The sequence below is a fragment of the Cyprinodon tularosa genome, unplaced genomic scaffold (genome assembly GCF_016077235.1).
Source record: "Cyprinodon tularosa strain WSP-4 unplaced genomic scaffold, ASM1607723v1 ctg303, whole genome shotgun sequence".
Classification (NCBI taxonomy): domain Eukaryota; kingdom Metazoa; phylum Chordata; class Actinopteri; order Cyprinodontiformes; family Cyprinodontidae; genus Cyprinodon; species Cyprinodon tularosa.
In genome coordinates, this window is record NW_024039012.1 from 361,606 (window position 1) to 376,116 (window position 14,511).

The window sequence follows — 14,511 nt, forward strand, 5'->3', positions numbered from 1 at the left end:
CTGCTTCTTTACTTTTATTTAAATAAATCAACATTTGAGAACTACATTTTTAAATTACTTTAAGATATGTTTGACCTGAGACATTTAAGTGTGAGAAAGCAAAATGGAAGGAATCTGTAAGAGAATAAACACTTTTTAATATGCAATATATTAGACTTTATTGGTCTGTTTTTCTGTCAACTCTTTAATTCTGCCTTTTTTTCCCCCTACAAAGGTCAATGTACGCGTCACCACCATGGACGCTGAGCTGGAGTTTGCCATCCAGCCCAACACTACGGGCAAACAGCTGTTTGACCAGGTACAGTAAAGTGCATGTCAGGTTTCCTCCACTTTAAAGCAGTAACCTTTCTGGGTTTTTTTTGAGCAGGAAAAAAAGAGCAGACTTTGAAAAAAGTGTGTCAGTTTCAGACCAAAGCCTGTTTTCTCCAAATGTAGAAAAATAACAACCAAAAAAAAGAAAAAGTTTTGTATTTTTAAACGGTATAATTGTAAATATGCATGCACTATCCGCTTTGTGACAAATGCCACTTTTAAATAGTTAATAATTTAGTTTTAAAAAGGTTGAATTGAATTTTTGAGCTTTTTTGCGGCTAGCATATCTAGCCAATAAGTTACAAAACAGCAGACGTACCTCCATGGACATTCTTTGCTTAAATTTCCTCTTGCATTTATTTTAGAACACATTACATTGATAGATGAAGGGATTGCTTAAGCCTTTCTCACTAACTACACCAATTAAAAACTTCTAATTGATCCCAATATTAACTAAATTTATGCGTTACGCCATGATGCATTCTCGGACATCTTAAAAGTCTTTTTGTTTAAAACTCATCCGCTTCTTCTTAACAGCTGTACAACCAATTCATCCTTATTGAAAATAAAAGGAGTTTTATCACCATTTTCTATGGGAGCCCTTTGGTCATTCATTACGAAAAATGTTAACTATTGAGAAATAGGAATTTCAGAGTTAATTTTACCCCCATTTCACTATTTTATACCTGCAACTTGGAGATCGATAGTTACAGATTTTTATGGCTGATGCAGACAAAGATCATTTTGACAAGAGTCTCCCTGATCCTCAATATGTCGACGTTTGTTTTTATTTATTTAATATTTTTCTTGGGTTAAATCTTTTAATAACTAAAGTTAATAAATAATTTATTAACTTGCAAACAAAGCATTAACGGTGGATAGCAAGTGGAAGGAGGAGCAATGGATGCACGGCATGGCTGCTGAATGCACTAATGATTGGTGAACAGATACCTGCTGATAAGAAAAAACTTCTATAGTGGCCAAAAAATATTGACCGGCTGATGTATCGGTCCACCTCTGCTGTTGCATGTCAGTTGAATTAATTTCAATCGTTTTTAAATACATTTTAGAGTTGAAAGAGGGAAAGAAGTTTATGAATTCAATACTAATTTTACAATTGTTTTAAGATTTAATTAGAATTTATTAAATGTGTGTATTTACAACTAGTAGTCAGAATGACCATTAATGAAATTTGATTAAACTAAAATAACTCCAAATGGTTTCTCTGTGGTATATGTTGCATAACCACATTTCCTTACAGCAGACTTGTTCTTTACACCTCTGCTTAGAGAAGACCAAATTAAAACGGGTTTAGAATGGCACCTGAATAACTGAAAAAAATTCTTTATGATTTTACGAATTTTTGTTAGATTCAGACAGCTAGATTTAGAAAGTCCTTATTCACTGCCTCTTTTTCTCACTTTAGTCCTGTTTAAAGTTGCAAATAAGGCCTCTATAGAAGCTTCAGGAGTTTTATTATAAAATGTAAGGTGTGGTTTGGTGAAGGAAACATTTTTTTCAATTAACAATGCTGTGAAAAGTATTTAGAATTACTTCATTGCTATTAATGGTGACAATAACAATCATTTTCCTTTCATGGAGGGTTTCTATTGCAAAACTCAGCCGTGTCCATAAAGTAGATGGAGAGCTATCAGTATGCTCTCCTCTATGCCTTCATGACAGCACTAGAGCAGGAAAAGCATTGTTTCAGCCACTTCCTGTTAAACCCGTTTTTCCGTAGCAAGTGTAGCAACTGTGACTGCCAGTTAGGGGATTCTCCCATCATCTCAGCTGTGCATAAAAACACAGGTCAAAGTTTCTTTTTTTCTTTTTTAACACATGAGAAACTAATTTCAGCTCCTGCTGATCTTTCCTCACCTACATGTGGGAATTGCCATTAAGGCGTTATTCCACTGCTCCCTCATTACAATGTCAGGGATAGTTAAGAGCTCAAAAATCAATCCACTTCAAGAGGAGAAACAGCCTGAGAAGGTTTTCTACGACTTCTAGCCTAAGGTCTCCAGCCAGACATGTTCTGTTCATCAGACAGGTTCTGTGGGAACGTTGAATAACAGCAGTGAGCTCATTCTCAGGGCAACTTAGAAAGTCTGGTGTGGCCCCTGTGGTCAGTGCTGATCACAGCTTTAGTCCCTGTCATTCAGGTCTTAAAGAGAAACATCTGCCACTCCCCTACACACCCTGCTGCAGTTTCACTTCCATGTGACTCTGTGCTGATGCATCTTTCAATGTTTGTTGAGCAACCACCTCAAAAGATAAAGCTGAAAAGAAATGGTTTCAGTTTAATTTATGTACTTGTCAGCTAAAAGCATGGCATCATTTAAAGATTTTTACAGTGTTTGTTTAGTTTTTTTTCTACAAATAAATAGATTTGTACAGATACATTGGTTAAAATACAATGTTTTAAAAAGTGTGGTTAATTTTGCTCTTCACGTCGATGACATCACTAGAGCTAATTAAGCAGGAAAGAAAAAAACTATCTTTACATATTTATACATATATTTAGGTTGAATTTCCTTTCTGGTTCCCTTCAAAAACTGTATCCCTGGTCACAGATCTTCCTGAAATATATATATTTTTGTTGTGCTGCTGCAATGCCGAATGCAAGAAGCATATTTAGGAGAATAACTGCATAAAATGATTCTCTTTAATCAGGTTGATTGAGGTGAGCCTGCTGATGTCACCAGAGGCGTACGTGTGTGAAAGTCTGGTTTTGCGAACTTTAGATTTGATACAACCTTACAATAAAGTAACAAAACAGTAAGAAACTGTTGATGACATGTTGTGCAGTAGGTGATGAAATGTAAATTGAATTTTACAAAAATAAGTCTTCCAAGCAGCTTTAGAAGGTTCAAACGATGAAACAAATGTAGTTTGGTTTCAAGGTGTCCGATGCAAAATGTAAAACAAATTCAAACAGACAACAGAGTCCTATGTCTGGTTAACATTCAAAGTTTCCAGTGAAGTTGTTTTAAATAACATAGGGAAAAGTTTGCTGCTATGTTGCCCAGTACAGTTCTGCTGTTAACACGTTCAGTTCTCATTACTTCATCTTTATTAACTCGCCTCTTGTAACCTTAATAAAAACAAACTGCTCCACCTCTGTTCCTTACCTCAAAGTGCTTTCTTTCATCATTGTGCTTTTTGTCGCTGTTCAGCAGCCTGACTTGGTGAACCCCACCCTTCCCCTTCAGTAGCTTGACTTTAGGTTATTTGCTTCAAAGGACGCAGCTAGTAATGCTATTGGAGTCCAGAAACAGTCCTTTTTTTGTCTTTGTCCCTAAATCTCATAAGTAAGAGAGGAGTGTGTCTAAGTCCATGAGTGATAAGTGAATGACTGGTCTATGCCAACTTTTTGCTATTGCAGGGTACAACTTTCCATGTCTGAGGTACAGTTGCTTGAAGAAGGCTTTGCTTCTTTAATCTAACCCCTAAAGTTTTACTTTTTCTTAAACTACAACTACAGCAACCATTTCAACTCTGGAATATCACCTTTTATATTTAGATAGAATTTCTAAAGGGCAGATTATCCTAAAACAAATAATCGGATTAATCGTGATTGACCGAATACTCAAATAATCGACAACTAATTTAGGAATCGATTCATTGTTTACTGGAGAATACAGAATCTAAAAAAAGGCCTTTGGCTGACAGAGCATTGGCGAATTATACCAAAATTGTGAAAAGAAAATGTAAACATTTTGCATTTAAAATAAAAATCTTTTTCGTCTGTCAGCATACTGTAACCAGTACTAATCAAGTGGAAAAGTTTAAGTTCTACCTGGTCTAATTTTGCAAAAAGTCTTCTTTAAGAAACCTTTGGCTATCCAATAATTTATAGATTATTTGAAAAAATAATCGACTGATTAATCGATTTGCTAAATAATCATTAGTTGCAAATTTAATCCTCAGATTAGCAATATAAATGCCTGCTTTTAAAAGAAGGGGCCCCAACTAATCTGGGTTATGATTGAATCTAACCTCTGTAGAAATATACGGTATAAAACATTTTTTTGGTATCTCTGTGGTTGCCATTTTGGTGCAATCTTCCCTAATGCCATTAACAACTTTTCCAGCCAAACACAAGCTATTGGACATAAACTAGATTCTTCAGTTAACCTATGATACCCCCCATCTCAAAAACAAACTAAAACCGTTTTACTTCTGGTTTTAAAATGACTTAAACTGACATGGTGTAGATTTATAAAGCTAGATTATGGTCTTTTAAGCACTCCAGTGCTTTAGCTACTGATGCTCATATAACAAACCAGTGATGTTATTTTTCACAGATGAGTGGGAGCTGTTTTCTCAGTGGTCTCCATGATGAAAAAAATCCAGAATGAACAGTCTCACTGATACAGGCCTTCAGGGAGACTTCAGAATTTCTGAGATTTTGAAACCTAAACATTTACAACTCTGAAGAGACCTGGCTCAGACTGTTATCAGATCCACAGTTACTTTAAGTTTTTGATCTCCCATAAAGGTTGAGTATCAATTGTCATGTCTCTAAGCCTTATCTGATTATTAAAAATTTTCAGAAGGTACTTTGCTGTTTGAACCAATGGAATTAGGGTTGGTTGGTTGTATAATGAGACCATTTGGAAAAATGTAAATGGAAAGATGATTAAAAAATTGTGTTTTATGCTTTGTTTCCGTTTCCTATTTGACATTCTCAAATAGCCTTTTTTTATGGATCTTTTCACTGTTTGACCCCTAATTTGGAATACATTTTTTAATATGCAATATTATGATTTAGATCAACTTAATCATATTTGTCAGTTTCTTTGATTGATAGGTCTTAAATGGGTTATAATTTGTGCAATTCACCCAAATAATGCTATCAAGCCCATCAAATAGGTTTCAGGATTACATTAAATGCTATTTTTGTACCATAGCACCAAATTCAGGTTTTATAATTAAGATTGATTGTAATTTTCTGAAATGTTTAAAATGATCTGCTATGAGGTTTAACCTGTATGGAAACAGCTTAAGCTGGACAGGTTACTAGAGCCCTGAAATACTAGTTACTTCCAGAAAGGAGACATTCAATTTGGCTTCTGAATCTTAAACAGTCAAGGCAACTTGATAAATCAACTCTAAATTTATATAATAATTGACAATCAGTGGGTTTAGTTTTTAACCCTAAACCTACCAGAGGGTTTAATCAAGGTTTTTAATGTAAATTAGAAACCAGATGGCCCATATCTGTGTGGTAACAAACTGTTCCTCCGTCTCATTCAGTGAGCGTGAAGTAAAGAACAACAAAGGACTTCTTGTTTCTGAGCGTCTCTTGTTTCAGGCATCTTCCTGATGTTGCATTAAGTAAAATCCATTAGGTGCTGCCTGAACCTGAGACTTTTGTCTCTTTAGTCCTACACAAGCTGTGTGGGAGCTTTAGATTTTTATTTTATTTTACCTTTCCATGAGCTTATCCTTGGAAACAGGATAAGCAGGAATACTAACAAGTTTACTTGAACTTCACCCAGACAACTTAGCCACCTTTCCTGGTGACTTGCTCGGGATTTCTGGCAGAGATTAACTCAGAGGGCGCAGCAGCCAGTCCGCTGACTAATAACGGATGTATTAATCATAATAGATGTATAGAAGGAAAAAGAAAAAGATTCTGCTGTCTGGTGTAGGATAACTTCTGTGCTGGCTGTAAAGACAGACTCTGGTTTTTCTCAGAAGCCTGTGGAAAATTCTAACTTCTCCTGGAGTGATTATTCCAGACCTGCGACTATCTTTCCACTCAGCAGCAGAACCAAAGTCCTGTTGTTAAGGAAAAAATGTTTAAACTGCTGATCTCCAAGTATTCCATGTGGTTTTTCTTTTAAATTTTGTCATAAGCTTAAAAATCCACCTAATGATTAGAGGAAGCTGCCATTATATTTTTTAATGCGGACGCAGACACACCCCTGCTCTCTCTGCCATGGTCTATGTGCGTCTGTAGTTGGAGCACTAAATGTCAGTCATGCAGCACATCTTGGCCATACAGCATCATGGTTTTGGTCGAAGCGTAAAAAACAGCAAATATTTTGGAGGCTTCAAAACAGAAAAGTAAATGAATGCAAGAAATTAAATTTGATTTAAGGAGGTGATAAACATAATGGATTAGTATCCTTAATTTTTCAAATTTTAAACAGCTATTATGACTATAAGGGGCTTTTCTGTTTTCAACAACCTTAGTTTTACCACTATAACTATGTAGCTTGAAGCAACTTTTCAAAGCATTCTAGGTTTCTTTTTGGATTAAATGATCAGGCTCGTTAAACCTTCTAATGAGAAAAAACCGCCATACATGGCTGACAATGGAAAAAAATGGACATCAGGGATGGTAGTAGCAGTTAAACAAAACATTGGCTGTGTCCGAATGTCCGCCCTAATCACTATATAGGGCACTATACAGTGATTAGGCCATTTTTATTTTTGTTTTGTTTTTTACACCATTTTAAATTGGTGTCAGAACGTCGAGTGGATGAAAAAGTAGTGGACTCGAAATTTCCCACAATGCACCTTGAAAAGTAGTGATCATCCATGGTCACTAGACTAGCAGATATATCCCAGAATCAAGGGATTTGCTGTCAGCTGCCGACAGCGGCGACCAATAACAAAGATGATGCAGTCACTACGCAGTGAAGTTGAAAATACGTGACCAACGGGGAGCGAAAAGTAGTGATCATCTGCCCGAACCGTCAGTTAACTGAGGTCCCTATAAAGTCCACTATATAGTCCCCCCTCTATATGTTGATTGAGGGATCTATGGGTTAGGCTGGATGTTTGGACAAAGCAATTTAGTTTTTTTGGTTTGTTTTTTTATTTCTTTTTTTAATTGAAAGACTGTGGATGGGTTTAGATAGACGTCTGGATTAGATACGCTAAGTATTAGATGCCTGGAATTTTATTCTTATTTCTACCAAAACGATTTTCTTGGTGTCTGATTAGATACTATTTAGATCTTATGCTTGAAGCTTAAACACAGTCTGTTGACTTTTTGCTTTAATTGTAATCTTAGAGGGTGTTGTCTTTATTTCATGCTAAAATTGTCAAGGGGAAAAACTGCTGCATCTTTAGTTACAATCTCTTCCTGTTGTGAGTGTTTGTCATGTCATCACGTAATGTTTCCCTGAATCATAACGTGTCTTCATAAAGTCACTTCATAATGAAAAACACTTAAGCTCTCTCAAAACATCACTTTTAAGCCATGTCACCAAACAATCCATCTCAGTTTTTAAAGGAAATGTATTTATTTAAAATTAAATAATCTATATTTTTTGGAAGCTTGCATGTTTTTATAGTTGTTTATGCTCAGCTGCAATATTTTACTTCTGACAAAGGAAGGCCTTTTTGTTTCATTTATATTTTTACATAATCCAGTTTTACAACCAAGCAATCATTTATTCTTGATCATTTTAAAACAATTACTAAATGAAAAAGTTTAATTCTAACCAGGTTTACTTTTTAAGAAAGTGTATAATTAAAAATAAATTAAAAAATGAAACAAATAAGCACTCTTATTTTGAATCCACCATCTGTAAATATTAATTTTAATATCTATTTTTTATTACTTAGGTGGTAAAGACCATTGGCGTTCGGGAAATCTGGTACTTCGGACTGCAGTATGTGGACACCAAGGGTTTCCCTAACTGGCTAAGGCTAGAAAAAAAGGTAAGCATCTGCTAAAGCTAAAAAAAAAAAAAGTGACCATTTTTTCTGGTTTCAGGTATGTAGTGAACCATGACTCATTATTGATATTTCATGATTTTATTGTGGTATTTGCAGATAACTACTTCCTGGGTAAATTTTGCCCGGCAGCTTTTGCAAGCCTGTGATCTTATGAAACACTGTTTTAGGTGTGCAATCGGATCTCTGCTGCATGCCTTTTAGTCAATCAGTAGCCACCGTGCTGCTATATGTCTATGTCCACATATATGGTCCACGGCAGCACCTTTTCAGTCGTTTCCTGACTCTGTTATCAGCTGGAGGTAAATTATTTGAACTCATTGTGAACCATCGTAGCAGCCTCCATTTCCTTTATGCGTCCCTATAGTAAACAGGCGTTACCTAGACTACAACAGGTGTTTTTCCTGAGATATGGATAATCTGACCTAACAAAAGGGAATTCGGCCACAGATTAAGTCATGTCTGCAAACCAGCAGAGACAGTCGACGGCACGGCTTACATATCATTAGTCTCTTTTTTGAAGCTGAATAGACCAAATACTGTTTTAGAGATAATCTGCTAAAGAATAATTCTGTTGTATTTATAATCAGATGGTAAATATTTGTGTAAAGAATCCATATTAAGTTTGAGTTTGCAAATTTCTGTTTAAATTTTACTGAATTGCTTTACTGCTCAAAAGATTTTGATTAATAACTTTAACTGTTCCCACTGACACGCGTTAGAAACCATGCTAAAGGCTGTTGCCAAGTTTAGAAGTGGCCTCTCTGCATTTTACTATCAAAAACAAGGGTCACTGAGAGACGCATAGAAAAAAAGAAAGGGTTGTGTTTGCATCAGTCAGCAGCAGGAAGCTGTTCCCTGGGCGCTAACTGGGCGCCGCAGCTCATCAGCACAATGCAAAGTTCAAACTGGAACATTCCTGGTTTCATTCTATCAATCAAGAATGCGTGGTTCCTATTTTGTATTCAGAGAAAATTAGATGTTGTAAAAAAGCATACTGCTGCCAGCAGATATTAAAGTAAAATTCTACATGCAGTGCTTCATTAGTTTCTGCACTGAATACGTTGGTTTTCAACTTTAACTGGTAAAGTTGCTTGCAAAAAAGAAACAAGTGCCTGTAAACATTTTATTTTTCTTAGTCTTTACAACAATTACCCAATGGACTTTAATCTGGTATTATGCAGAAATCTTTTTTTAAAAATTATTATTATTTTTATTTTAAGCATTCCCATTGGGTGTTGGTACCAATACTGCCTGGTTTCTTAGGGTCATCTGAAGTGTTTTTGAATTACTGTTCAGAGTTTTATAAGTATGCCAGGAGGTTTAATTTTGGCGTCTGATTGCTGTGTCCCCGGTGTCCAATTACAGACTATAAATGGGATTTTCTTGTGGCCTTTTATGGCTAACACTGTCGTTTTAATCTCCTCCAGGTGTCATCTCAAGATGTGAAGAAAGACAACCCGCTACAGTTCAAGTTTCGTGCCAAGTTCTTCCCGGAGGACGTTTCCGAGGAGCTGATTCAGGAAATCACCCAGAAGCTCTTCTTCCTGCAGGTGAAAGAAGGGATCCTCGGTGACGAGATCTACTGTCCTCCTGAGACGGCAGTGCTGCTGGCCTCCTATGCAGTTCAGGCCAAGTTTGGCGATTATGACAAAGAAATCCACCGGCCTGGATACCTTGTCAATGAACGCATGCTGCCCCAGAGGTAAGATGTACATCCGTTGAAGTAGGGATTGTTTAATAGGTTTTTAGGTCAGGGATGTGCGGCCAAAACTAAAGCTTTCTTTTAAGAACTAAGTAACGGCATTTACGTAATTTTTCTTTTTTAAATTCTTTCTCCCATGAATGATCTGTTGTATTGGGTAGGAAAGCTGATGATAACAGATTTGATATATTAAAAAACTTTTATTTCTTAGATCAGCCTATTTTAAATTCCATCTAGCTTTCAAGCGTTTTTACAAAAATAGTTGGGTTGTACATGAATTGTTGTCATGGTTTGATATGTTTTTTTATGGCTCCAATTACTTATGATGGTGCTCATATATTTTATGATAAAGTGTTTTATTCTGTATAAGAGGATGGTTTCTGCAAACAACTATTACTACTGGTTTTTAAAGACAGAATGGTTTTGAGCTGCTACATCTTTTGTGCATTTGAATTGGTCATTGGCAAACATTTTGTTCTTGTTTTTGTCTGCACCTTAACTAGTAAATTTAATGTTTATAAAGGGAAAAAAAAGACACTATTAATTAAATACAAGAACTTAAAACACAAATTGGTCAACAGTATTTCTGGTTATGCTGTGTAGAAAAGCATTGCTGTTGTTTGTTTCATATTCATTCTTTTATTCTATGTCTTTAGAGTCATGGAGCAACACAAGTTATCCAAAGAACAGTGGGAGGAACGTATTCAGGTGTGGCACGAGGAGCACTCTGGGATGCTGAGGTGGGTTAATAAACTCGTAGCTTTTGCAGAGAACTTGAAGCTCTGCTGTCAGAACCGCGATGGTTGATTATCTCTTTCGTTTCCTGATGGTCTTTCAGAGAAGACGGCATGATGGAGTACCTAAAGATATCTCAGGATCTGGAAATGTATGGAATGAATTACTTTGACATCAAGAATAAGAAGGGGACAGAGCTGAGGCTGGGAGTTGATGCACTGGGTCTAAACATTTATGAGAAGGATGACAGGTAAGCTCTTTATAAAATATTGGAGTAATTCAGACAAAGCTGTACTTTTGGAGGATCCTCTGTATTCTGACCCAGAGCTCTTTTTAACAAAGCCAAACTTACAGGCTCAGTCTATTATGGCACCAATAAATTAAATCTAATCTCTGGTTTTTCATTGAAAATAATTTTAGATTACAATTAATCTCTGAGGAAAAAAAAGACATAGAAGATCATAAATAAATGACTAGTGTCATATCATCGAAAATACTTTTCTTACATCACTGTGCTTCCTCTGGATTAAAGCTACAGTGTGTAATAATTACAGGGATATACAGTCAGAAATGTAATATATTATACATAACTATGTTATTTTATCATCATCTACGAGCTCAGCCTCTTAACCTTAATATTTGCGTTACCTTAGAATTCGTTATTTATAATTACATAGGAGCGGGTCATGCAGCCATGGAGGCAGACATCTTTGCGCTACGGCAGCGCAGAGCCAACAAACTAGTGATTGCGAGATCGCCAAAATGTCACAACCATGTAGAAAAAATAATGGGTATATTTATTATCTTAAGTCTACATGAAATCTATACCCTACACAGACTAATGAAATACTATCTGTAAAATTATCTATGTAAACAAACCTCATTACTTGTGAAGGTAGGTGATGCGGACGTCGTGGAAGACATTTTGTCCCGTAACGCTCGCCGTACTGTTGGGGGGGAGAAGCGGTGGGGGGGAGATGATCGTGTTGCTGCAGTCTGCAGTCTGAGCGCTAGATGTCGCTAAAAGTTACACACTGTAGCTTTAAGTGAAAAACACCTCTAGGTGTGTTTATATGGACAGAAGTATTTAGAATGAGGCTACGTTCAAACTGCAGGCCTTAATGCTCAATTCTCATTATTTTTTTTTTTGTTAAAGCTGATTGTTGTGTTTGGTCGTTCACATTTCCAAATACACTATATTGCCAAAAGTATTTGCTCACCCATCCAAATTATTGGAATCAGGTGTTCCAATCACTTCCATGGCCACAGGTGTATAAATTCAAGCACCTAGGCATGCAGACTGTTTTTACAAACATTTGTGAAAGAATGGGTCGCTCTCAGGAGCTCAGTGAATTCCAGCGTGGAACTGTGATAGGATGCCACCTGTGCAACAAATCCAGTCGTGAAATTTCCTCGCTCCTAAATATTCCACAGTCAACTGTCAGCTGTATTATAAGAAAATGGAAGTGTTTGGGAACGACAGCAACTCAGCCACGAAGTGGTAGGCCACGTAAACTGACGGAGCGGGGTCAGCGGATGCTGACGCGCATAGTGCGAAGAGGTCGCCAACTTTCTGCAGAGTCAATCACTACAGACCTCCAAACTTCATGTGGCCTTCAGATTAGCTCAAGAACAGTGCGCAGAGAGCTTCATGGAATGGGTTTCCATGGTCGAGCAGCTGCATCCAAGCCATACATCACCAAGTGCAATGCAAAGCGTCGGATGCGGTGGTGTAAAGCACGCCGCCACTGGACTCTAGAGCAGTGGAGACGCGTTCTCTGGAGTGACGAATCGCGCTTCTCCATCTGGCAATCTGATGGACGGGTCTGGGTTTGGCGGTTGCCAGGAGAACGGTACTTGTCTGACTGCATTGTGCCAAGTGTAAAGTTTGGTGGAGGGGGGATTATGGTGTGAGGTTGTTTTTCAGGAGCTGGGCTTGGCCCCTTAGTTCCAGTGAAAGGAACTCTGAATGCTTCAGCATACCAAGACATTTTGGACAATTCCATGCTCCCAACTTTGTGGGAACAGTTTGGAGCTGGCCCCTTCCTCTTCCAACATGACTGTGCACCAGTGCACAAAGCAAGGTCCATAAAGACATGGATGACAGAGTCTGGTGTGGATGAACTTGACTGGCCTGCACAGAGTCCTGACCTCATCCCGATAGAACACCTTTGGGATGAATTAGAGCGGAGACTGAGAGCCAGGCCTTCTCGTCCAACATCAGTGTGCGACCTCACAAATGCGCTTCTGGAAGAATGGTCAAAAATTCCCATAAACACACTCCTAAACCTTGTGGACAGCCTTCCCAGAAGAGTTGAAGCTGTTCTAGCTGCAAAGGGTGGACCGACGTCATATTGAACCCTATGGATTAGGAACGGGATGTCACTTAAGCTCATATGTGAGTCAAGGCAGGTGAGCAAATACTTTTGGCAATATAGTGTATATACGACTTGTATGTGATCTCCTGTTTGAATTGCATTCATACATTTGAAGTGTCCCGCATGCGTAGTTGAGGGTGCAATGACATCACAAGCAGCGAGCAAGCTCTGTGTCTATGGAAATAAACATGGATGGTAGTGCTGGAGTGCATTTATCCATCTTTCAGTTCTTTTCCAACTGGAGCAAGCAAATTAAATGATGCAATCTTTTTAAGATGGTCAAAAAGAAAGACCGCTCTTCGCATTATCTTCATCCATAGTTTTTTTGTTTCCAGCCGCTTCGGCATAGCAAGATTCAGAATAGGGAGATTTGTCGAGTATTAATGACGTACAGGTCGGATGCATAGCTGTTCAGACACAGGTCACATATGATAAGATCAGCTTTATATCGGATTTAGGACTGTGTAGCCAAGCGGTTTTGGTTTCATTGGAAAAAAATCAGATCTGTGTTGCTCAGACTGTGATTAAAAATCAGATACAGTTCGCATATTGGCAAAAAATAAAAAAGTTTTGGGTCACTTCAGGCTGCTGTGTGAACGTAGCCTAAAGGGATGAATGGAAGAAAAATAGATTGGCAAAATCTTTTAATATGTGAATCAGAACTTTGTTAAAATGAAACAATTTAGCATAACTTTCGATATTTTGTATTTAGTGGAATAATCAACTTCCTGTCAGTAACTTTTTAGATCAAAACTTATAGTTTACGTCCACTCATTTCTCATAACTATGGATCCTCAAACCACAGATGCATATATTATAACTGACATCATTAGAAAAGAATTCTAAGATATTTGTAAATATTGTTTATAAAGCTCATCCTTAAAGCGACCCATACTTTGAAACCAAGAAATGCCAGAAGATGCTTGATAACCATGCATGGATTAACCATCTATATTGTCGCTGATGTTTTTATCTGTGGTGATGATCAATCAAGAGGAGTCTTACACCTGTTTGCTCTTTCAGTTTCACATTATATCATCACTATTTTTTGTATTTTTATAGGGATGAACTTCTTCTTGTAAATGATTTCCAAGGAGTTATTAGTTATTACAGTTATTAAATCAGTGTAAGGCTGGTTAATCTGAGCCTTAATTATGCAGCCGTAGCTTTAATTAGATCAAGCAGCAATTTTTTCCCCCATCATGCTCCTCCTAGGTGTTTGTCATTATTTTGACATGACTCAGTCCTCGCTCTTCCCACTTAAAATGCTAAGATAGACTTGCTAAACCAGGTTCACATCTTTTATCAGTCACTACTTACTTTTCCTGTTTAAGAGAGTGAGAAATGCAAATGTTCCTGTTCTGTTTCATCTCTGAAAGGGTTGTGGTTTGTCCTCAAAGCAGAACCTCCATGCTTAGATCTATAACAGATCACCACTTCCATCCCAGATGGGTTTGCTTTTGATGTGCAGCTTATTTACAGAGTGGTACAGTGTGGGAGATAATCAACCACTCTACTTGGTGAACTAAATTCAGAGAACTCCTGTAGCCTGTCATCTGTGGGATTAGTGGAGTAAAGTGCAGCGTGTTCAAGGGGCTCTTCATCCCAGGTCACTTGCCTTTAAGTCACTGACCTTTTTGCTGCCAGCTCTACTTTGCCTCTGTGTGAGTTCTCTGACCTGCC

General features: G+C 37.4%; 1 protein-coding gene across 1 annotated transcript in view; it reads left to right on the top strand.

Annotated features, from left to right (window-relative positions):
- ezrb (ezrin b) overlaps window positions 1-14,511 on the top strand; it is a 36,352-nt gene that overhangs the window by 7,748 nt on the left and 14,093 nt on the right. Inside the window, exons 2-6 of the mRNA XM_038291888.1 lie at window positions 215-298; window positions 7,900-7,995; window positions 9,441-9,715; window positions 10,372-10,455; window positions 10,554-10,700. Coding sequence (XP_038147816.1) covers window positions 215-298; window positions 7,900-7,995; window positions 9,441-9,715; window positions 10,372-10,455; window positions 10,554-10,700 — 686 coding nt within the window. The remainder of the gene's footprint in view (window positions 1-214; window positions 299-7,899; window positions 7,996-9,440; window positions 9,716-10,371; window positions 10,456-10,553; window positions 10,701-14,511) is intronic.